Source organism: Letharia columbiana (genome assembly GCF_014066305.1).
Source record: "Letharia columbiana isolate WasteWater2 chromosome Unknown Sc0000066_s0, whole genome shotgun sequence".
Classification (NCBI taxonomy): Eukaryota; Fungi; Ascomycota; class Lecanoromycetes; order Lecanorales; family Parmeliaceae; genus Letharia; species Letharia columbiana.
Genome location: NW_023501110.1, coordinates 135,461 through 159,859, shown reverse-complemented (window position 1 = coordinate 159,859; position 24,399 = coordinate 135,461). Strand labels below are relative to the sequence as shown.

The 24,399-nt window shown below is 51.1% G+C and overlaps 6 protein-coding genes across 6 annotated transcripts; 3 read left to right on the top strand and 3 right to left on the bottom strand.

Moving 5' to 3' along the window:
* Positions 1–4,195: 4,195 nt before the first annotated feature.
* On the top strand, positions 4,196–5,088 carry HO173_011729 (uncharacterized protein; the record flags this gene model as incomplete). The annotated part of the gene is made up of 2 exons (XM_037313608.1): positions 4,196–4,621; positions 4,726–5,088. 2 exons carry the CDS (start codon positions 4,196–4,198, stop codon positions 5,086–5,088), a joined length of 789 nt encoding a protein of 262 aa, XP_037159525.1.
* Positions 5,089–5,453: 365 nt separating this feature from the next.
* Positions 5,454–7,493, bottom strand: HO173_011728 (uncharacterized protein; the record flags this gene model as incomplete). Its single annotated transcript, XM_037313607.1, has 1 exon — positions 5,454–7,493. One exon carries the CDS (start codon positions 7,491–7,493, stop codon positions 5,454–5,456), a length of 2,040 nt encoding a protein of 679 aa, XP_037159524.1.
* A 902-nt stretch (positions 7,494–8,395) lies between these two features.
* On the top strand, positions 8,396–10,236 carry HO173_011727 (uncharacterized protein; the record flags this gene model as incomplete). The annotated part of the gene is made up of 3 exons (XM_037313606.1): positions 8,396–9,248; positions 9,383–9,498; positions 9,556–10,236. The coding sequence occupies 3 exons, from the start codon at positions 8,396–8,398 to the stop codon at positions 10,234–10,236; spliced, it is 1,650 nt and encodes a 549-aa protein (XP_037159523.1).
* Positions 10,237–11,249: 1,013 nt separating this feature from the next.
* HO173_011726 (uncharacterized protein) lies at positions 11,250–16,352 on the bottom strand (the record flags this gene model as incomplete). Its single annotated transcript, XM_037313605.1, has 2 exons — positions 11,250–12,343; positions 12,392–16,352. The coding sequence occupies 2 exons, from the start codon at positions 16,350–16,352 to the stop codon at positions 11,250–11,252; spliced, it is 5,055 nt and encodes a 1,684-aa protein (XP_037159522.1).
* A 2,168-nt stretch (positions 16,353–18,520) lies between these two features.
* Positions 18,521–21,620, bottom strand: HO173_011725 (uncharacterized protein; the record flags this gene model as incomplete). Its single annotated transcript, XM_037313604.1, has 2 exons — positions 18,521–21,048; positions 21,203–21,620. 2 exons carry the CDS (start codon positions 21,618–21,620, stop codon positions 18,521–18,523), a joined length of 2,946 nt encoding a protein of 981 aa, XP_037159521.1.
* Positions 21,621–21,971: 351 nt separating this feature from the next.
* On the top strand, positions 21,972–23,801 carry HO173_011724 (uncharacterized protein; the record flags this gene model as incomplete). Its single annotated transcript, XM_037313603.1, has 1 exon — positions 21,972–23,801. One exon carries the CDS (start codon positions 21,972–21,974, stop codon positions 23,799–23,801), a length of 1,830 nt encoding a protein of 609 aa, XP_037159520.1.
* Between the last annotated feature and the right edge of the window lie 598 nt (positions 23,802–24,399).

Sequence of the window (24,399 nt, the reverse complement as noted above, 5' to 3'; positions counted from 1 at the left end):
AACGAACACTACTCCACGATCCTCTCCGGTATTCGTTCCTCCCAAACGGACAAGGAGAAAAACAGTGAAACGCTCAAGGAGTCACAATAAGGCCGGTACAACATAGTCTCAAAAAACATAGCACGAAGACAGGGTCGACACCAAAAAAGGGCACGTGAAATCCCGCGTCGGTAGTTCAAAGCCTCCGAGTCTGAGTGCGAAAAAACTTCTAGGTTGACAGATGCGAACAATCTGGCATCGGCACTCGTAGAGTAGTAGATACGAGGAGGACGAGCGGACGCATTAACATATACTAGGGCTGGGAGGGACAAGGCTGGACAAAGGGCATACTTTTAAGCTGGTGAGTATGTATAACCTAGCACTCGTGTCGAGCACTCAAGCCAACACGAGGAGATTCCAACCCGCTAGCATAGTGCCCAGGCCTTCGCACCTGGAATCGCACAACCATTGGCCTCAATTCAACCGCCCAGCTTCTCCCCCACGACGGATATATCACGCGTGACCAGAACGTCCCGGCTGCCTTCCCGAACATCGCTCACTCCCACGTCGACTCTCTCGCCGTCGCGTGTTTCCCCTCTCACCATCATGTAGGAGTCCTGGAACGCTTTTGTCCGAACGCCATGCCCGCTCCCGCTTGGGTGCCCGTCGCGCACTCTTTTGTTGCTACCATCGCGTGGTTGGCTGGTGGTGAATGCGGAGTCGCCGAGGATGGCGACCTAGAAGGGTCAGAGGGAAGGGAGGCACGCTGGACATATTGTCAGAGAGGAAGTCGGTGGCCGAGAGGCTTGTGGGGCGAGAGAGAGGAAGAGGACGCGAGATCTTGCCGTGCCAGAAGGAGGGAAGTAGGGAAGGGGAAAATTACCTGACACGATGCCAATGTTGAATTCCACGGCCGTCTGAACGGCCAGGTGACGTCTGTCGACGACGTGTGCAAGAGTTGGGTGGCCATTATGTAGAGACGAACGATCGAAACAATGCAGATACTACCGGGGAACATGTCAGTATCTTGATGGCATTCGGTCTTTCATTGAAGCAAGACTAGTGTGATAAGGAGGTGCGAAGAGGGTAGATGCTTACCAACCATCATGTCCAGAAACACCGCACAAAGCCCTTTTTGGCGCCCTTCGCCGATGAAGACATCATATGTACGGGATCGGGAGAAATAGGAGAGCCCAATCTGTGACGATATTGGGCACTGCATTGCCGATAGGCAAAGCATGGGCGTTCACGGCACATGTAGGATTCGTAGACTTATCTCACTGAGAGATTGTTCAGTCAGTGCCTCTCTTTCGGAACATAGCCTTGAGTAGGAAGACGTGACAAGCATAGGTCCACTGACAAGGCCTTGGACGGGGCTGCATTGGAAGATTGTTGTAAGAACCTAGTCAAGCGACGCTTAGCGAAATCTTGCTGGAGCGTAGAAAGGCTTTAGGGCATACCACTGCGATGGCCCATCCCGTAACAATCGAGGCCAAAATCATTATCGGGATCCGTATACTTGTCTTTCCAAAGATTCGTATGAGGAACAGCAAAACTGAGAACTTGGTGAGGCAGAGCGTTAAGGTATAGAGAACCTCGCAGACAAGAAGGCTGAGATGAAAGTGCTTGATGCCTTCGAGTCCGTATAATTCGATGTGCCTCCCGACTCCACGACGAACCCCTGGCCGAATTGTTCCCCTGTCAGTCTCATTACATGGCAAGCGTGATGATCTGCTTACATGTTATCATGTCAACAAAGTTCCCAGTCGCACAAGCCAAAGATGCACAAATGGCATAATCATCGAGCCATACCCCGGCTTTGGAAAAGTATTTCCGGGCAGAGAGACGAAGTCCAACTGCTAATACAGCAAGCGCGTAAGTAGAGATGTAAGCGCCATAAAGTTGTGGTTGACGATTCTCTGAAAGATATGCTTTCTCCTGTGGAGATGTCATACTTGTAGAGTATGGAGGTAGAGAAGGAAAAGGTCGAGCGTGGAGAAAGAGGAATAAGCGGCTACTAACATCAAGCACGAGATTTAGAGTAGACCTGTACTGTTGTATTAAAGGGGCGAAGGATCAAGCCACCCTCAACTCCACGACTTCTGCACACGGAAACAGACTAGGCTACACGGCCCATGTACGCAAGTCATGGAGTCCATGTGGGTGTGGTCAATGAACGAAAATTCCGGGCCATTCCATGCTGAGATGTAAAGTATATCTCCGAAGGGGTTTAAGATGCGCGAACCCCAACAAATGACTGGTGCGTATGACACTTCGACGAGTTTCAGATCTTACATACACAGGCTGCTGTTACGTCCAGGATATTTGGGATTCGGCGTTCCCCATTCTTACTAAGCCCAGTTGGGCTCACCAGCAGGAGAAGGAAGTGATTGGGCAACCTGAACCGAAGCAACCCCCCTATTTTGATTTATCTGCATCCACATTCACCACATCCTCTCATTCGATAGAGGCCCAGCCTTTCGCGTCCTGTTTCACCGTGACACTCAGATAGTTGGGATACTGCATGCGATGTGGGCACTTTGGCTTTGTACGGACGCGAATAGAACCTCTGGTCGGCTTCAATTGGCCAACTTGCTACGCACTGGGACCAAGTTCGCCAACTCTTTCCAAATCGACCAATGTGCCAAGACCTTGCCAAGGTCTATCCTGCTTACCACGAGATGGTACGGTACCATTAGGATACTAGGATTAACACGTGGCACCGTGGTCCCATACTGTTGTGTGGTAGTACCATCGTTCCTCGATGGGCCAATTCAGGACCTCGCTGCCGCCGTCTCTATGGCTTTCTGGAAAAATGTCGAGCCTAAGAAGTCCGGAGCCGATGTACGGTAGTCTTCGACTCAACGATCAATCCTGGATCCAAGAGGATCCGAGGAAGACGGAGCTATGGATGTTCGGTAGAGTGACCAGGCCAATCGACTTCCGGATGATTCTTTGGCCCAGAATTGCTGTGATTCAGCCGCAAAAACCAGCAGAACTGGTGGAGGAAGTAGTGTACTGTACCTATGTTATCTTCTCGCGTCTCCGGCCGTCCGGGACCAAGTGGGGCCCAAAAATAGCTTGGCGTACCTTCGGGAGGAAAGGGGCAATCCCGAGCTCATCCTTCTCCCTTCTCCGCGTGAGTGCATTTAATCAAGTACTCCGTAGAGCTAAGCGGGCCATATGGAACACCCTGGAAAGGGAAAAGGGGTTTACTCTAGATATCTTGGAAAGTGGGGGCACACAGCGACTTGCGACTTGACGCCCGGCGCCGTGAACTGATTTCCGTGAGCCGATAGGTAGTCGATAGTCAGCACTAGATATGTCGTGTCATGCATTTCATAGCATACATATGCACTCATCCGTCACTATCAACATTGGGGCCGATTGTTGCTGGATGGAAGAAAGGCGGGGGAGCTGGGATGTGATGATGACGACGAGGCGGAGATCTCTGCTTCATGAGGTTAGTAACCTCTGTATAAACCCGTGCACAACATGTAAAGGTGGAAAGACCATGGATGCAGATTGGAGCTTCACGCATCGTCGGCGCCGGTGCACCTGTTCCTACCATGCTTACTACCGTGCTTAGCAAGTCTATTCCATCCGTACAACATATCTTAGCAACTTAATAGTACAAGTACCTTCTCTTGGCAGAACATCCAAACATTACTGTCCTTGCAACGCATTAGCTTCTAGCTAACAAAACGCACGATAGAACTTCGCGCGACCTATGAAACTCCAGATCTGCTTAAAAAAGAATCGCGACGCTGAAATCTTGCTGCAGGTCGCTTTATTATTGAGTGGTGCCGTAGTGAAAGTCGGCAGCCCCTGAATCCTACTACCTGCCAAGAGACGAGATAAAATTATCCCCATACACCATCACGGGATGGGAGCAGGCACTCTTCACTCGGACCTACTGAGCATTGGGAACATTCTGTTGGATGTTGCCATGTGTGATGTGAAAAACGTGGAAAGAGAAGACGCGATCGAGGGATCTCGATACGACTTTCTGCTCGCTGAAAGCGCGTAGCCTTGTCCGTATGCCTAAGCTGTGCATGCGAGTATTTTATCACAGCAGTCAACATGTTCTCCTCATTTCTTATGCCTGACTCCAAGGTTTCAGGTCGGTCTGGAGAACAGCTATCGAACAGGAGTTCCAATATATATATCCATCTCGTATCCGCATCAATTTCAATCCCTCCGTACCCTTCCAAGCATGGCCGCAACAAAGCCGACCATCCTCCTCATCCCCGGCGCCTGGTTCCACCCCTCAACCTACGATGCTTTCCTCTCCCGCCTCCAACACCTCTCCTTCCCCACCGCATACGCTTCCTATCCCTCCCTGAACCCCTCCCACCCCGCATCCGCCGACGCAGCCGCCGACACCGAAACCGTCCTCAAGCGCTCTCTCCTCCCCCTGATCGAGACCGAAGGCAAGGACGTCGTCATCGTGATGCACTCCTACGGCGGCGTGCCCGGAAGCGGTGCGGCGCGGGGATTAAGCAAGGTGCAGCGGAGTGGCGAGGGGAAAAAGGGAGGGGTTGTGGGCCTGGTACACATTTCCGGGTTCGTCTTGCCCGGCGGGGCGAGCGTGGCGGACGGACAAGGGGGCGAACTGCCCGGATGGGTGAAACAAAACGAGGTCCCGTCCACCGTCTCTTCTAGCTAGCTCGCTACCACCATCATCCCTCCCCTCCATCTCATCGTCTCTCCGCCCGCAATCCCCACTCCCGCTCACCTTCACAGCCATCCCCCGGCCTCACCATGCCCGCAAACCCCCTCGCCATCCTCTCCGCCGACATCGACCCCCCCGTCGCGGCGGCCAACGCCTCCCGGCTCGTCCCGCACGCGCTGCTGGCCTTCAAGTCCCCCGCCCCGGCGCCCGCGTGGACGGGCCCGGGCTTCGAGCGGAGGCTGGCCTACCTCGTGTGCACGGAAGACGAAGCGATACCCAAGTTCGGCCAGGAGGCCATGATGCAGGGGACCGGGGTGGAGTGGGCCGTGAGGGAGATGGCGGGGAGTCACAACGCTCCGTTTTTGAAGAAGGCGGACGAGACGGCTGGGGCGGTGGACGCGTTCGTGGAGGGGTTTTTGAAGTTGGGAACGTGAGGGGCGGAGACGAGGTCTCGGGAGGAATCGCCACGGTGGGATTGTGGGTTCGTGTGCCGCGGTCTGCATGGTGGAGGGGGAACGTGAGACACGTGTCAGCAGCAGGCTCTACATATCAATATGAATTTTCACATAAATTCATACACTCGCCCTCTACCAGCGTATGACTCGTCTTCCGATACCGTCTCTTTCAGAGCCATGGCATTCTTTCGTCCCGCCTGCCGACGCCTATACATAACTATTGTTTCTACACCAGGTCTACTTCGCACAGACACGGGATACCTCTTGGTGTTGGAGTACGATCGATGCCTATCCAGGCGCTACTAGCCCTCGCGCTGAGCCGGCCCAGTCATATATACCCATATTCAGCCGTGCCTGTGACGATATAAGTCGAGTAACTGCTGACGAGGGAAGTAAACGAGTTCATGGTTTCTAGTGGACAGCCAATCCTGCATCAACCGTTCTACACAGTGGACATTTGTCGCATTCTCCCGACTAAGGAAATGATCAATTTTTAGAAAGTGACAGTCCCTCCTCTTTCCCCACCCACCCACTTCCAATCTCACCCCTAACGTTGCCCAGTCACCGAAACGAGCTAAAGCTTCGCCCTCCCCCCTCCCCCCCGCACCCACCCCCAACTCCTCCACCGAAACCATCCTCGCCCCATACACCTCCTCCGCAAAGCTCTCCCACTCCGCCACCCCCGCCCGCAAAGTCCCCACGCATCCCTTCATGACGCTGATCCAGAAGCCCTTCTGGAAGCCCGACCTCGCAGTCGCGTCCACGCACACGTCGCCGTACAGCCCGGCCAGGATCAGGTGCCGGATGCCGCGGGCGCGGAGGTGGCGTTCGAAGGCCGGGAGCAGGAAAGGGTCGAAGAGGGCGTGTTTGTCGAAGACGCGCTCGGTGGGGAGGGGGGCGATGGGGGGGATGAAGGCGGCGCCGGGGGTGCCGGGGACGCAGTTGGCGGGGCGGGCGGAGCGGGTGGTCCAGGGGGTGGGGTGGTGCGAGGGGGGGCTGAGGAAGCGGATGTGGATTGGTTCTATGTCTTTGATTGAGGGGGAGGAGGTCGAAGTGGGGTTTGGAGACGGGGAGGGAAGTGCTTGGGTCTGTGCGGTGCGGATGTGGGAGAGCAGACGGGATATGTTGTTGGTGATGGTGGGGAGGGATGGAGAGGAGGCGTTGATGGAGGCGGCGAAGTCTTGTTGGAAGTCGATGATTAGGAGGGCTGTCTTCAAGCCGAGGGTGGGGAGGTGGGGGTTTGGTGGTAGGACTTCGGGCGTGGTGGGTATGGGTGAGGGTCGTGGGGCGAGGGAGAGAGTGGTTGGTTGGCTGTATAGGTTCGCGAGGTGATGGAGGATAGCTGAGACGTAGGCAGCGGTGGTGGAGGTGCCGCCTTGGTCTGGTGTGCAGTTTTTCTGTTGGGCCATTGTTTCGATGGCGTTATTCATGTTGGATTCTACGCCTTTGCATCGACCGTGACGTTCGAGGATCGTAGCAGCTGCTTTCAGGGTTGCGGATGGATTTACAATTCCCTTGCCGGTAAGGTCGTCCGCGGAACCGTGAACGGTTTGGTACTCCACCAACTCGCTCGTTGCAGGCGATAGGTAGACGTTCTCGGAATAGCTGGTCTCTTGAACACCCTGTCCGAACATGTCAAGGAACAGTACTTCCATGATGTCTGCGTATTCGTTGCCGGCGATGATCAACTGATGCCCTTGAACCCCGAATGCGAGGATGTTTCTGTTCATCGTGTCCGGCTGGATGAATTGGATAGGCAAACCATGCTCCTGTGACCACTCTCGGGCCCAGACGTCGAAAATACCGTCAAAGAGATGATGCTTGTAAACCAATGTTAAAGAGTCGATCTTGGTGTTCTCGCCCCAGCATCTACGGGCCCGGGATAGAGAGTAAGTAACGATGCGATTGAATATGGCCTTGTCGAATTGACATGAGCGCGAAACTGCTACCGCGTCCAAGGAGTAAGTATTCGACCCAGTATAGAAGCCCTGAGCTTGATCACGGATGAGAAGGATTTCTGCCGATTGCTTGTGGAAATGTTCAACTTTAACAGCTTCCAAATGCTGTCTGACCAAATACAATGATTGCGCGGTGAAAGCCGTTCGAAAAATGACATTGGTACCCTGCGCAGCCTGCTTTCTACAGAAGTCTTCATAATGCGTTGCGTCCAGCGCTGTCTCATCGCGAATGTGCTGAAGGTCATATCCAGCTGAGAAAAGCGAGTGATAGGAATGATAGATTCGCGACGATTGGTAGACTTTTACCTGAACGCTGAAATGACGGGCAAGCTGATTGAGTACTTTGACGAACACATCGGCTAATTCTGGGCCTGTACCTCGGCCAACCGCAACGCCTACCTCCAGGATGTCGGTCTTTGGTATCATTGTTGTTTGCAACAAGACTTTTGCATTCGATAGTCTTGCATGTAGAAGGTACTCGAAGCCAGGACACTTTGATAGTAGGTCTTGACAAACTTCTCAATGGTTCGGTCGGTCGGTCCAAAGCCCTGGACTGGTCCACACTTATTTGCTTTCTTTTGTTTGGCGAGGATAACTTCGAGGGCACATGCGAAGGTGCGAGGCACTCTTTTGATGCAGGTTAATGTTGCCTTGTTTGAAGCGAAGTCTGGGTATAAAGGTTCCCACTACTTCAGTATTCAAGGGTGTGAAAAGAATTCTACAATGCAGGTCAAATTTGTTGTGCTTTGAGACAATTTTGCAGGAAATGGATTTTACTGCTTTAACAGTGAAGGGTGTAAAGATGAGCCTTTTATGCAGATTAGAGTTGCTGTTTCGAACCAATACTGCAGCCGAGTGACGCATCCGACTACTTCAATCATTAAGGGAATGAAGAGCACTCTTTCATGCAGGTCAAATTTGCTGTCTTTCGAGGCAATCCTGCAGAAAATAGATCCGACATCCTGGGTCAGAAAACGGATCCGATTTCCTCGGTCAGAAAACCGATCCGACTGCTTTGAAGAAAAGTATTTTCTTCGATGCAGAGGCGCGAACAAGGATAGGCATCGGCTAGAGTAAAAGAGGAAACTCATGCGATGCAATGCTTGGTACCACTATTGTACCCACAAGTCAGATCTCACTGCATTCTGCATGATGCACGGGTGCATGGCTAGTGCGACAACTGCATCGGCGACGCGAGTAATACTTCTCTGGCATCCTTTGCACCCCAGTCCACTACCAATTTCAGAGCCTTGCAGATTATCTTCTCATTCCAAGTCTTCTGACCGCTGCGCTGCCTGAAAGACCATATTTCCCATCACATTTCGATAATGGCGTTGAGCAACGTGAGTCCCGACTTCAATCTAGCAGATGGGCGTGGATATATGCTAGGCAGGAGCTATGCTGCTGCCTCGCGCCTGAATTTCCAGCATTATCTCTGGAAAGAATCACTCCATTTCAGCCTCCATCCTTCCATATCCATTCCGACAGATGCCCGTATTGCCGACGTCGCAACAGGAACAGCAATTTGGCTTATAGACGTTGCCCGTGAGTATTCGACAGCGAAGCTAGATGGCTTCGATATCAATACATCCCAAGCGCCACCTCAACAATGGCTGTCTCCAAATTTCACATTGAAGACATGGAACGTTTTCGACCCTGTACCAGAGTCCATGATAGGCGTCTATGACGTTGTTCACGTCCGATTACTTGTACTTGTCGTGCAGAATAGTGACCCAAGACACATTCTTCGTAATCTTCTTCGAATGCTCAAACCCGGCGGGTACATCCAATGGGATGAACTCAACTACCCTGGTACACATGTCAGAACTAGCAACAGTTCCTTACACACTCCAGCCTTGCATGAGCTGCGAGAGATGGTGTATTCGCGGGGCAGAAATGATTGGACGTTACAATTGCCCGATTTTTTCGCGGGGCAAGGCCTGCTGGATACCATGATCTATCATTTCCAGGACCCACCAGAATTAGCAAGGGCGAATGGCGAGCAGCACTTATTGACGATGGAGGAGTTCGCATCAAGTCTTGCAAAAACAGACCACAGAGAGGAGGCGACAAAGATTTTTAGCCTTATTCAAGACGTGGGCCAAGAGGTCTTGAGTGGAGCTGCCTTGTCCATGCCAAGGGTGGTCTGTGTAGGGAAAAAAGCAAGCGGGGAAACCAGGCGTGAGTAACATTGTTTACTCCCACGTTAGATGTTGCAATGCATGTTTCTGAGTACTATTTCATCAACCAAGTCCAACAGCAGATCTTCCCATCCCATGCCTATACGTACTTGTGACTAATGATGATTAGAGTAGCGTGTCAATGGTACAAAGCCAACATCGGTACTCGCTTGAAGCCAAAGATAAGAAAAGTGTATGAGACTTGGGCTGGAATTACGGACAGTGAGCTTATTCCCCATCTGCATCGAATAGTGAGTACCCCGACGAGATTTGCACCTCTGTCGTTGCTATCTTAACAAGCCTACTAGCGAGACAGAGCATGGCTGCACGGTGGCTACCCATGCATCGGAGAATGGGTCTTCCTACTGCCGAGTATCTCAAGTTTTCCCGAGTATCCCGAAGTCCTAGCACGAGCACTGGCTGGAGACACCGTCCTGGATTTGGGCTGTGGTCTGGGGCAGGACTTGCGGCTCTTGGCCGCGGATGGAACATCCCCACGGAACATGTATGCAAGCGACATCAGCAGGGAGCTGTGGGATCTGGGTTTTGAACTGTTCAACGACCGAAACAAGATGGTGGCAAATTTCCTACAGACGAATATCTGTGATACCGGCTCTGGTCTAGAGCAGTGGAAGGGAATGTTCGATATTATCATCGCAAATCAATTCTTCCACCTGTTCGACTGGGAAGGGCAGGCATCGATAATGAAGAGGGTGGTTGAGCTTTCAAAGTCCGGAACTATTCTCATCGGGTATCAACGTGCGCAGGTGCCTCCGAGGGAGCTCGAGAGACCGTGGGGGAACATGTTTTTCCATGATGACGAAACGTTTCGAAAGCTTTGGCAAAGAGTGGAGTTGGAAACGAAAAGCAAATGGGATCTGGAAGTCAAACTTGTCGATTTAAGAGAGTGGGGTATGGAGGAGGAGGATATTGACTGGATGCCAGAGGGTAGGAAAGGTATCAACTTTGTGGTAAGAAGACGAAGTTGAGAGAGCCTGAGAGGCCGGGTGTGACTTGGCCAGCAACATATTACTTCTGTCGTGACTCGTGATCTTCGTACTCGCGCTGTCCAGAAGTGAGATACTTAGTAAATCGAGGACACCAATAGATCAAGCGACATCCGGCTAAATGGAACGATTCATTGGTGTCCTCGTTCTATCAATTATCTCACTCGTGGACAGTACAAGTATTCTGATCGCTTGGCGCTGATCTTGGCATCAGTCTTGGCATTGCGGCACAGAAAGCAAGCTTCGACGACATGCCATTGTAGCTTCTTCGTGCGACTACATTGTACTGTACTCCGGCCTGGGAAGAGGCTGCTGAAGGTACAGGGAGAACGTAAAGAGTAAGGAATGAGCGAGAAGCTTCATCGCTTTCAGAGCGATCACATTGATGATCAAGAGCAGTCGGGAATGGTTTGGATGTTTCAATTGCTATGAGAAGGCTGTGCCACGCCGGACATGGAAAGCCTTGTGACAACAGCTCGTACAAAGAGAGAAAAACACATAGCCAACGCAAGAAGAACTTCTCGCTTCCGGATCCAACGCGCAAGCCCGTTCCTTGAAATCATGCGACCATCCACCGTCCATTCTCAGCGGAACCTCATAACATCATGAAACAAACAGTCTCTGCGCAGCCTTCCTTGGTACAACCGATATACAACAATCAATATCCTTCATCCACCTTTCGAATCTCCGGGTACAGCTGTACAGGGTTGGCCGATGATAGGGAGTGTGTTGGAAATCATGCGTCGCAATCAGTCAGTACTAGAAGCAATGAAGCTCGACCAGCAGACATCATGCTTCGCAGTCATCCAGTACCATGGGCAAGAGAGCTCAACTAGCAGACATCATACATCGCGATCAGTCAACGCTAGAAGCATGATAGCACAACCAGCGGACATCACACATCGCATTCAGTCAACACCAGAAGCATCTCAAGCCATTCCGGATCGTTGTATACGGATATCAGGAATTCGGCGGGAAGTTTGCGGGGATTGGGTCTAGTCCTGCAGCATTGGGTCCTCCGCTTCGGCTTGGTAATCCGACTGTAGCTTCTTCAGCCAATTTTCCCAACAACCTGTGTCATCCGTCGGTAAATCAAGCTCCATGTTCATAATTTCCTCGATGAAGTCAATTTCGTCTCCGTCCCGCAGCATACCCCTCACTTTCGCCGTATGCTCCTTCGTCCATCCAGTGGGCATTTCAGGGATCCCGGTTTTGTGGTTGGTCTTCAATCTCTCCACGTATTTTCCCACTCCTTCAATGGCGGAGACGTTACCATACTCGCGGTTGAGCAACGTGATAATTCGGTCAGCGCTTGTATGGCCCTTGTTCAATAGAACTTCGACGAAACTCGTCATTCCCGCTGTCCAACCCTTGGGCTGGTCAGAGCGAGAGCCATGTCCGGGTTTGACCTCCTGTCTTAGCATCTCTAGGAACTTGTTCAGACCTTTGATGTCATCCGTCTCCAAATCGTAGTTAAATCTGAGGAACTCGCGGAGGAAGTCGAGGCCAACGTCATTGTTGCGTCGCAACTCATCCATCACAGCGTTCGTCATCAGGTCTGTCCAGCCTATGGGCTTGTCAGAGTTATGATCATGCTGAACGGAAGCCCCTGAACCTCCTTGCTGGATGACGGAGCCCTGCTCTTGTGGGTCTGGTTGCTGTGCTTGGGTCGACTCTGGCGAAGGTACAGTTTGCCGCGTAGCGAACGCTTGATGCGCAAGCAGGCGACCTTTGGATGCATTGAAACGACCTCGGCCTCGGATGTTGTTTTTAGGTCGCTGGGACGTGGGTTCGGAGACTGGCCCAGCAATCCCGTCGTCGTCTTGGAGGCCTGGAAGGGATGACTGTTTAACAACAGAATACGTGCGCGAAGTCTCTGCTGCTATATCTGTAGGTCCAGTAGTTGAAGTTCTGTTGTTTTTGGGAACCGGCTCTGGGACGGCGGCTATAGTTGCTTTCTCAGACGATGTTGGTAATTTCAACAAAGCCATAATGTCTGCGAAAGGTTGACGGTGGTCTTTCTTGGCCGCTGTTGATCGATCTATTAATCCGCCATTCTGTGCATTGTTCATTGGCATTGATGGATTATCTGCGAATGCGTCAGCTATTATCAAGGGCTGGAGGAGAGAGAGTTTACCGAATTGAAAGCCAGTAGTGGGCGTATATTGCGCTGAGGAAGGCTTGGCGTTGTGGTCTTTCTTGACCCCCGTTGACCGATCCATGGGTCCTCCACTCTGTTCGTTGTTCATTGGCGTCGATACAACATCTGTGAAAACCTCAGCTATTGTCAAGGGCTGGAGAAGAGCGGTTTTACCGAACTGAAAGCCTGTGGAGGGCGTATATTGTGCTGACGAAGGCTCGGCGTTCGCGCTTGCTTGAAGCACGGTGGTGCTCTGTGCTGCACCGGCCTCCTCTGAGGCTTCTTTCTGCTTACCGAAGCTGATGCCCTTCCAAACGGGATGAGATTCATCTATAGCACCAAAGTCGAAGCCCAGCGCACCCGTTTGCTGGTCTCCTTGGCTTTGTGCCGTTAAAGATGAGCTGCAATCATCTGTGGATCCTGGCACACCCTGAGCTGACGTAAAGTCAGGCGTAGCCTTGGTTTGAAGTTGAAAAGAAAATCCACTTGCGGCTCCGTCAAAGGGAGTTGGCAAAAATCCCTGGTTCTGGTCCTGTGACGTGGCTGCTGATAATTGCGGCTGCACGTTCTGGGGCGGATTGAACAGACACGGATCGTATTGTGGTTCCGGATTTCCATTCCTCTGCTGGGAGTGACCGGTTGAATGTTCGGCTTGAACGACTGTTGAAGGACCTGAGGCGAGCATGCCAGGGCCTGGTTGCGTATGCCGCTTCAGGCCTCGCGCTTTCTTCGTCTCTCGCTTGATTGGGTTCGGCGTCAATATGGCTTCAAGCATGGCATCTTTCTGGACATCATTGTTTGTGTCCAAGATGTACCGCAAGTTCTGCATCCTCGCATTCGCCACTTTGCCTTGTTGGACCAGCTTTCCGTGTGTGGCCATGTTCAATTGCTGGATGTCCTCCTCTTTTACCTCGACGCCGTACGTCATATCGCGGAAATGGTGCTTGTCAGCAGCAAAACGCGGCTTTCGAAGGTCACACTTAATCCAATACAGCGCAAGTTTTGCGTTGTTGAGCTGGCGGAGCACAGTGTGTTCGACTGAACCTTGGATGACGCCGTTTCCCTCAATCTCCAGAAGAAGTTCGTGCGCCTCGGTCGCCTCTCTGGCTATCACTGTCAATTCTTTCGCGTCTCTACCAGGTTGAGAGTTGGCGGGATCCACGCTCTTGGACTCAACAACCTTCCCGACTTGCGACTGGAGACCACTGATTTCAGTTCGCAGATTGGTCTCGGTCTCAATGGCCTTGTTCTGCGCTTGGCGAGATGATTCTCTCTCGTCGTCTAGTTGTTTCTGATGTTTCTGCCTCGCACCTTCTGCAGCTTCTTTGACAGCTTCCTCTGCCGCTTCTTTCTTCTCCATCACATGCTGTCGTTCTTTATCGTCTGCGTCTTTTGCAGCTTTTTCGACAGCTTCTTTCTTGTCCTTTTCATGCTGTCGAACTTCCTTGTTTGCATCTTCCTCGGCCTTTCGGACTGCGACTTCGACGGCCCGTTTCTTCTCCTCCTCATACTGTCGCTGTTTTTTAATTGCATCTTCTGCGGCCTCTCTGACAGCCTTCTCAACAGCTTCCTTTTTATCCTCCTCGTGCTGTCGATCTTTGTCTTTTGCATTTTCGGCAGCCTTCTTGAGCGCAATTTCGACTGTCTCTCTCTTTTCCATCTCATTCTGTCCTTCTTCACCAGCACCAATCTCAGTGGCCTCCTTCCCGGCTTCATTTGCCTTTGCGGCGGCGGCCGCCCTCGCATCTTGAATCGTTTGGCCAAGGCGATTGATCTCCTCGTCTTTCTCCTTCATAGCATTCTGGTGTTCTATCGTCGTCCGCTTCCTCGTATCCTCGAGGCGTTGCAAGTCAGCGCCAGCCTTCTGTTCCGCCTCCTGGGCGTCCTTGAGCTCGCGTGATAGCTCCTTCTTTTGCTCCTCTACCTTTCGAGCTGCTTCCTCAAAGCCTCTGTCTTGGGCGCATGTAGCCTGCTCTAGCCGCTTCTCGAGATCTTCCTTCTTCTTCGATGAGATCTCCGCATCTTTCTCGATCTTCTTGTCTCGAGCCTTGACAGTATCTCGGAGCTTCTCCAGCCCATGCTGGCAATCCTGCAGCTGCTGTCTCAGATCTTGCGTTTCCTTCACTGATAGTTGCTGCTGCTTCTTGGCTTCTCCAAGCTGAGACTTGAGGTCTTTGACCTCTTGGCCTGACTTCAGGCTAGTAACCTTCCGCCGAAGGTCAGCTATTGTATCTTCTTCCTCTTTAATACTCCTCTGAAGACCTCCGATCTCAAGCTTCAGCCCATGCACTAAATGGTTCTTGTCCTCGCGAAGGGCCGTCATTTCATCGTTCAATTGACTCGAGGTGCGTTGGTGGTTTCGCTGCTCTGCCTCCGCCTTGTCCTTCCAGCCGCCCAGTGCTTTAACCCTATCCTCCAGTTCGCGAAGCTGATCTTTGAGGGTGCCGATTTCACGGTCTTTCTCCTTGCATTGGTCATCCAGCTGCTTCTGTAGACCCCGCTCGGCGGAAGCTGCAAGCTCTTCCGACGTCGTCACTGTTGATCTCAGTCGCCCCATCGCTACTTTGAGCTCCTTGATGGTACTGTCTCTTTCCTTCATTGCAGCATCATGCTGCTGCTCACCCGCAATCACCTGACGGCGAGCCTCCGCGAGGTTGTTCTCAACCATTTTCTTTGAGAAGTTGAGCGTGTTCCGCTCTTGCCTATTGTTGAGCTCTGCAGCTGACTTCTTCTGCTCATAGCTCTCTTTCACCGCGTCAATGCGGCCATTCACCCCAGCTATTGCCGTTTCTGCGGCTTGTTCGGCGGATTCCTTTGCCACGTTCAGCGAGTTGAGGTGGTTGTTGTATTGGTCTAGCATGCGCTGATACTTTTCCTTCGAGCCAGCATTCTTGCTGAGTAGTGTCTGACTCTCTTCAACAAGCTCATGATTCTCATCCCGTGTCAACCGCAACATCGCATTCTGCCCGCTGATGATGCGTTCGAACACCTCCCTCGAGTCTTCCCGCCCGTGTCTAAGATCATCTTCCGCTCTCTGGAAGCGCACGGTCTCGGATTTTAGGCCCTCCTCGGCCTTTGCTTGACGCTCGACGGTGCCGGCGACGAGTTCGATCGTTTTCCGAAGATCCGGGCCGTATCTTCCCTCGGGATCGACCAAGCCACGAATCTCCTTTTCGAAAACTTCGGTTTCCGTGGGTTCCTTCTCCACTACAGCAGTGCTATCTTCCACCTCCTGCTCCTGCTCCTGCTCTTCATTCTCTACCTCCTCACCAGCAAGGGTAGAACCGCTACTAAGAGAGTCGATCTCGGTACCTTGCTGCTCCGGAAGTGGTACATTAAACGCCATCTGGATGTCATCGCCTGATAACTGCTGACACTCAGGCGAGTCGAAGAACGGTTCGTCTGGATCGTCTTCTGGGCCAAAAGACTGACCTTTGACAGGTGTTGGCTCGGCGAGAGGTGGTAATGTAGTAGTATCAAACCCGGCAACGACAGGCACTGGCACCGGTGGAGGGGGTATTGTGATGAGCTTTGATTTGCCGTGGCCAGGTGCCGGTTCCGTCGAAAGGGGCAACATGGTTGGATTTGGTCCACCGACGACAGATGTTGGTTCGGTCGATGGGGGCACTGCGGTGGGGTTTGACCCGCTCTCGCCGGGTGTAGGCTCGGTCGAAGCAGGAGTACTGGGCTCTGACCCTTCCTCGGCAGGTGTTGGGTTGTGGGACAGTGTTAATGCCGTGGAATGTGACCGGCACTTCTTGACTGTTGGGGCCCAAGGTTGCAAGAGCTTGCTTGGAAACGACCCCATCGGCAACAACAGGTCTTCGATTGCAACGAGGAGATCCCGCACTTCACGCCTCGATGGGTTTATGAATGGGAGGGTAAGGATATGGTCCCAGGCGGTGATGAGTAACAATATGACGAGAATGGACAAAATTAGAACCAATAGGTCTGCCATGTTGCCAGTCATCAGTGGGAGTTGCGTGACCTGGATGGGTAGCTGCCAACAATGTGCGTCAAACACTTTTATGGAAAAGTTATGAGCGATACAGGACTAATTGTGAACATGGGATCTTGGGTGTGGTTGAGGTATGTGTATGCTGTAGGTTGTGGAAAGTTGAAGGCGTGAGCGTTGTTGTAGAAAAAATAAAGGTCGGTGTTTAAGCGTTGTCATGGGAAATCTCCTCAACACCAGATACGTTCCGCGCGGCCAAAGTACACCTCGAGCTGACTCATCGCTCTTGGATTTGCTATGAACAAAGAACTTACTGCTTCGCCACCGCTGGAGCAATTTTTCAACACTTGCGAGACCTCAGCTGCTAGCGTAAGAACCTTTCCTCCCCATCACCCACAATCTTAGCTTCACCATTCTATGCTATCGGTGGCTGCTGTTTTCTAGGGTAGATGGAATCAAGAATGAAAAGGAGCCACTCTAGAAGTGCCAGCTTGACAACAAAGAGCTTTTCATGCACACCTCCAACCCACCTCTTTGTCCTCCAAAAGCACAAGACTCCAATCTCAAAATATGCTCCTTAAGACCGCGAGCTCTTGAGGCGCAGATACCCGGGGTCAAATCAAACCAAAAGAATCATTCCACGTTTGCTCGTTTCTTGAATGCCCAAGGAAAGCTCTAACCATGACATTTGTTTGGAAGGATCCTAGGAAAGCTAGCTTTGGAGCTTCGTATCCAAGTCACCATGAACTGCCAGCAGCCCTATCACCATGTTTAGTTCACAGATTTGCTACCCGCGATATCAGCTCCATCAGTAGTCCATCGATCACACATCTGAAAAACTCTTGTCCTACCATCCAATGGACTGCCGTTAAATTCATTTTCGACTTAGAGACTATGGTGTCTTTTTCGACCCGCAGTCAGTCCGCAGCAAGTGGTCACTTGCCTCTGTATCAACATCCTTGTTGGCGTCTGCCCTCGCTCAAACTGGGGATGATGTTAGCACCTATATTGTTCCCATGCATGTTACGCAAGACTCTCCTCGCGGGGGGGTTTGCAGCATCCCGTGCTCACTCAGTCCTGAAGGTTTCGAGTGGTCTTCGAAAAACAAGTTTGTGCATGCGTGCAGACGAAGAGCTGGGGTATATCAAGTTTCTATCAATGATATCTGGGATTGAGCAAAGTACAAGGAAATTTACAAATACGCTGTAGTTCCCACTGGGTATGACGTGTAAAAGAGCGCGACGAGAAGCATTGGACATAGCAACACATAAAGCCATGCCATTGGAATCACAGCTCCTGATTGAGGATCTTGATTGTTGCAAGGATACAGCAAGAGCTGAGCCCAAGTCTGTTGAACAGATGTAGTTATGTGGGAGCACTGTTCTGCAACAAGCCCGCTAGCCAAATACACGCTCCTCATACTGACATGTACTCTACGCAGAGCGGGTCAGCGTCTTGGCGCAATCAGGCGGTACCTCACATCATAGTGACTTCAACCAATCATATCATTACTTGCTTTACTCAACGGAATCTTTAATCTCGATCACTTCTGCGCCGCTAGGTCGAAGAGACGAGAACGTGCAACTAGAGAAACAATGGAGAAGTCTTCCGGACAAGAATCTGTCGATTTATTTCTGTTGCTATCGACCACAAACGCCAACGCCTCTATCCTATCTGTAAAAGAACGCAACATCTCTGTCATTCATTCCTTCAGACCATTCTGGAGTTGCTTCATCCAGGCCTCTTCGTATGAAGATGTATTTCCGCCATCCATCAATCCAGATCTTTTCAAGTCACAAGACACCAAACCTCCACCTAGTCTCAAATACTGCCCCTAAAATGAACCCTCGCGAGCACTATTAGAAAGTATCAGACCCATAGCCTACCGCTTCGATATCTCGAAACAGCCAGGTGGATCGCTCCGTTGCCCACCGCGTCAGCCCAGCTGACCGCTTCAGCACAGCTGAAGAATGTGGGACGGAGTTATTACAATAGAATGAAGAATGGTAACAAATGTCAGCACGACCTTGAATCATAGCCTAGACACATATCGTTGAAAAATGCCGTCGAGTCCTAGGGTAAATCTATCGCAAGCCCCCCACAAAGCAATGCTGATGCAAAGCTTAGGTGGGAAGATGAAGCGTGCTGTTCAATGAGAAGATATTGAGTAATCACTGGTCGCGAATTGCTGGGTCTATATTCTCGAGAGGAACGAAGGTTGGTCCTCCGTTGAGACGAGACTTTGGTAGAATTTTGTGTCGCTTCGAAATGTCCTCCGGCGTAGAGAGTCTAGCGCCCATTGAAACCTCGTGGTCTTTGACTCCCCAGTCATCGAAAGCGGGGTTGTCCTGATGGTCGCCATATGTTGGGTGGCCTAAAGGCGCTCCGGAGCGCTTCCGCGGGTTTGATTGAGGCGCAGGTTGTTCAGTTTCGTTCCATAGGTCGAAGATATCATCGACTGGTTGAGCGGCATCCTCGTCACCTCGCGGTGCCCTAACGAGTGAGAGAGCCTTGTCCATGTCGACCTCAGGATTCTCGGCCAGGAGACGTCCCAATTCATTCAATGTCCGCTTCGCCGCTTGGAGTTGTGCGAGAAGCACAGGTCGTCCTGCATCTTGGAGGAGACGCACATCCGAATCACAGAAGTCCGCACCGAACATATTTTGGCCTAAAGCCTCGCTGTTCACCCCAACATATGTCACATTGTAGTTGAAAATATTCATGCTACAATTTGCTCTCTGGAGTTCGTTGTGAAGATCCAGTAGTCTTGGATCTTCCGCCATCGTGTATATTTCTTCGTTGAGGAGGTCCAAGTGACGCTGTGCGTCTCGTCTCTGGCTCTGAAGTTCATTCTCCAGATTTCGTTGAATCGAGTCTCGATGGTTTCGGTTATTGGCCTCGGCCACCTGAAGTTCGAGTACCTCTTTCTCGGCTTTATGGGCTCGAGCCTTCATCTTGACGAGGTTTTGGCCGTTGGAAATAAGGTTTCTCACTTGCGTTGCCAGCTCAGCTTTCTGGCTCTGCAAGTCTTCCTTTTCGCGCAGTATCTCCTTCTCTTTTTCCTCCGAGACTGCCTTCAGTTGGGCTTCTAGCTTTTGGCGTTCGATCTGACACCGGAGATTGTCAGCAACAACCTCCCTATCGTGTTCTTCCTCCAGGCCTCGCTTGTGCAAAAGCAATTGGTCACGGAGCTTGTCAAAGTTCTCGAAGCCGAGTTCGAGCTCTTTCGTCCTATTAGTGAGTCGATCTTCGCGCTCCTTCTCGGCAGCTGCGAATTCCGCCTCCAGTTCTATCTTCAGCAGTGCTGCTTCCTCTGCCGTCTTGCCCAATCTCTGGTTTTCGCTCTGTAGGCGCTTCACTTGCTCCTGGATTTGCGGATTGTATGCATTCGCCGCAATTCCTAGCTGTCTCTCCAAGACATCTTTCTCTGCTTGCAGGGCATTAACACTGTTTTGAAGTGCATCTGCTCTAGCGTTCTCAGCCTTCAACCCCTTTGCCAAGGATTCTGCGTCTTCTCCTGGTTGTTTGTCTTTATGATATGGCTTGGACGACCTCGGACTGCCACCGTGCCCGTTCTCCCAGCATTCCAAGTCTTTATCCATTCTATCCTTGGCTATCTGAAGAGAATCAACCCTTGTTTGCAGACCTTCATTCTTAGCCTCAGCTCTGATAAGTTCCATGCGCTGATTTGCCCTTAGAGTGTTCATCTCACTCTCGAGCGTCGTGTATTCTTTGCCTCTAGAACGGTAACCATTCTCCCACACCTTTCCCCACTGGTTCAAAGTTGTAACCTCGCGTTGGTGGTTCTCGATCTTGCCTTTGGCTTCGCTGAGGGCCTTCCGTGTGTCGCTTAGCAACTTATCGGTTTTCTGGAGGACCTCCCCATCTGCCTTGGCTACGATCTTTAGATCACGAATCTCCCGCTCTTGGCGGTCATTGCGGGCACGGAGTTCCTCGTTCTCGTTTTCCTTCGCAGCCAGTTCCTCCGTCTTCGCTATCTTCATCTGGACTAAACTTTCATGCAGTTTACACACAGTACCCACCTGATCCCTGTGAAGCACGATGACTGGCTGCAATCTGCGAGCAATCTTCATTCGCTCTTGTAGTGTCGAATTCCACCCGCGAATTTCTGCTATTTCTTCTTGATGTTTGATTTTTATGCGGGTAATCCGATGCTCCATCTGTTTATCTGCGATCTTCAAAGAGACCACCGAGCCTTGTGTGACTCTATTGCATGTTTCAATCGTTGCCTCCACCTTCTCTTTCAGCTCAATGATACGGCTATCCTTGGCTTTGTTGTCGTCGAGCAAGTCTTGATGTTTGAATTGGAGCTCGCAGTTGTTGTCGCAAATCTGTTGCCGTTGTTCATTTCTCGATTTCAGCGCCTCATTTTGACCGCGAATGATGCCACACAAACGCTCTTTCTCATCATCAAACCTGTGCTGCAGGTTTTCTTTCTCTATCCGCATGACGTCTTTGTCCTTTCTATGTTCCTCAATGGCGTCTCTGTGTCGCTTTCTGATGTTTTTAACGAGACCAGCAGTGTCTATCAAATCACGGCTATACAGGCCTTTGGGGTCGGCCTCAAGACGAATAGCTTCTTCCATGGCGTTTTTTGGCACAAGTGGGACCATTTGTATGTCTTCAGTATTCGCAGATGTGCTTTCGACTGATTCGGTATTGGAGGCTTGGTCACGAGCTACGAATTCTCGTAGTCAGCAACGCTTCGTCAAGATATCAAACTTGGCAAGAAGATAGCCCGAAAGGGTAGACAGCTGTTTACTACCGGAAACACATCTTAAAAGGAGAGAAGTAGACCGAAATATGGATACTGTGTTTCCAAGGGTACATACCAGAGTGGTCTGGAGTGATACAGTGGGGAGCAGCGAGGGCAACTCTGAACCGTTCAGCCCACATGTCGGTGTCGTTGTTTTCGACCATCCAGTGAGATGAAGTGCTTGTGACACGGTCTTTCTCTCGGAAGGCTGGAATCCGCTCCATGTCTGGCGCAGAGAACGGTTCCATCTTCCTGCGTGCAGCCCATCCGATTGCGGATCTCATGGCTTCGAGCACGCGAATGCCTACTCTAGATAGTGACATGATTGTAGCTGCTAGAGAGGTAAGGTCGTGCGGTCGAAAGAGTATGTATTTTGTGATGAAAACAAGGTCTTGGTGGGTAGTTGGTGGATGAGGATTGTCAATGATGGGAATGTAAGTAAGGAAGGCGAGTGTGCGTTTTGCAAATGAGCAGTAAAATTGCAGCGTTAGCATTTGGGAATGCCTTCAACACTCCAGTAGTCATGAGTCATCTACCTCGGTGGATGAAAGTTCCGGAACGCGCTATCGCTATCGCGGGAGCAGAGGTTGGGCTGACCTTGAACGGTCGTCAACACCTACAACTTCGGGACTTGTACAACAACCCCACAACCCATCCTGCCTCCATCTTTACGTATCAACTCTTCCTTCCTCAGATCATTATGCAGTACGAATACTTGGACTTCTGGCGATGCTGAGACAATTCTGAAGAGCTTTGGGCTGCATCTTCACCATTGCTTGAAAACAAAGGCGCTTTCACATCCACGACTTTAGTTTCTCTCTCTGTGACCTGTCAACGTTCAAACCATGGCGCCTCAGCGTCAAGTCAAACTCTCTAGGAAACAGAAACTCTTGAACCGTAAGGATCGTGGTCCGGAAGCGGAACAAAAGAAGCTATTTACACTTGCTCGCCTCCTAGAAGTCCAGAAAAGACACGAAGCGCAACCCTTCCTTCGTACCGCTCTGGGCAAGCTACCTCCCGAGCTTCGTGTCAAAATCTATCAGCAGCTGCTGGTGGGACCACAATCCCGAGCAGACAACGAATTTCGGAAGGTTCCACTTGCTACTGAGAAGGCACTTCTAGACGGATCCTCATCAACTGCCTCTCCACGCTTCATTCACTTGAAAGGCTCTGGTCTCTCAATCTTACGAACCTGTCGCCAGATCAACCTCGAAGCTTCTCCCACCTTCTATGGTAGCGCCTTACCCTACTTTGCAAATGCACAAGAGCTTTCTCGCTTTCTCGTCGGCATTGGGCCAACTGGCCGCTCGAATCTCGAAGCTTTTCGTGTTGGAAGCCTCTTATTACAAGAACCATTCCAAGAGCAAGAAGTACCACATTACCATTATGATACCGGCGTGTTTTACCTTCACAGCGAAGGCTACATCTCCTGCCGTCGCGGAAGGACGGATCCGGAGGTCACGGGCGCTTTCAACCTATTGACGGATTGCAAAAATCTTCGCAGAATCTATATGGATATGAGTCAGGGTGAGGAACGTATGCATGTTGCCATCCTACGGACCTTTTTCAATCGACAGCACACTTACCTGCGATGCTTTGGGTCCCATTGTTGGTACGTTCAACGACGAAGAGAGCTACGCCTCGACGCCGCGCGACCAGAGTTCGTTTACACTCTGCGAGCTTATCGTGAGCTTCTTTCATCTGGGAGACCCATGGGACGTGAAATATTGGTGGAGGTTGACGTCAACGCGGAGCTGTATCAACCACGACTTTTCCACCAGACTCTTCTAGGAAAGCTACCTCCAGAACTTCGGTTAAGAATGTATCACGAACTAGTGGCCACTCCACCCACGCACGCAGGCCAAGAACTGACTGCACAAGGCATTCGTGCTGAGCCCAAGAACGCAAATGGGCCGGGTCCACCAACAACAACGTTCACCCATCTTCAAGCTTCGTGCCTTGACATTCTGGAAACATGTCGTCGAATCTATGTCGAAGCTTATCCGTTGTTCTATGCACGTACGTCCTACTACACTGACAACATCAAAGAGTTCTCACTATTCATGAGACTCGGCTACCTTTTCGACTCACCACTTCGGAGCAGCACGATTACTTCTCTATGTGTAAAAAACCTTGTCTGTCAGTCAAAAAGCTTGCATCAGCCACAATTCTCCCTAATTTCGTTTGTCACAGTGTTGGGCTGTTACAGGCTAGCAGAATTGGAGAGTCTGCGAAAGCTTTATATCTGCATGCGCGTCGGTGAAGAGCTCGGGTATGTAGAGTTACTATTTCGTCTACCGCGCATGAACCGAGGAGTTATCGATTTTCTAGATGAGTCTCACTGGGTGCTGCGTTTACAAAATCCTGAAGAAGAATGGAAAGTTCAGCATGCTTGTTTTTTAGGAGACGGTTGGAAAAAGGGAAAAGGAGATGTGGAGCTCAGTTTCGACGAGATTGATATCCAACGACGGATCTTGATGAATGATACTCAGGCTCCAGGGCTGGAACAAGGACAAGAACGCTTCGTGGAGGTGGACATTAATGCGCCATTGGAGAAACGTATGCATTGGAAGATGCTAGCCATGGTGGACAAGTTCGGTGCTCTCAGCATAGGATCAGGGTTGTGCGATGGGCATGGCCGTGACGAAACGTCGGGACGGACGCTGGTGCCCTGACCAACAGTAAAGTCGCAGAGAACAGTTGAAGCGCTGGCGGTTCATAGACTGGCAGAACTAAATTGACATGCAGTGCCACACAGTAAGTCGAACAAGCTGAAGGTTCTGAGAAGATTACTCACCCGAATGTCACTTATTGTTTCGTGACTCCAGGGATCTTCACTTCTTGTATAGATTTGGGTATATTAGCGGCCTTGAAATCGTAGTGATAAAGAGTCTTGAAACGCACATAGAAATGATTACTGTCCGAGTCATGATTGTAGAGTTGGCAAAGTGGATCAGTGCGTTGCGCAACCAGGCCCAATGCCAAGAATCCCACAGGCATCTAAGTACGCTCGATCAAGACTGTTACTATCATTCCAGCCATCTTTTCTTTTCAGACTTGATACTGGTGGAACGGTGTGGTTTGGATCGTCACATTCCGTCTATCTGTTCGTGGCGTTCACGAGTAGATTGACACTACAGAACACAGGGAACAACCATAACGCAGATTTGTTGACAACACAATTTTCCGAGAGAGGGGATAAAATCATATATCTGCGCACTCTCCCCTCGGACTTCCACCTTCCTCCTTCATCACACCACTTTGATTCTTAGA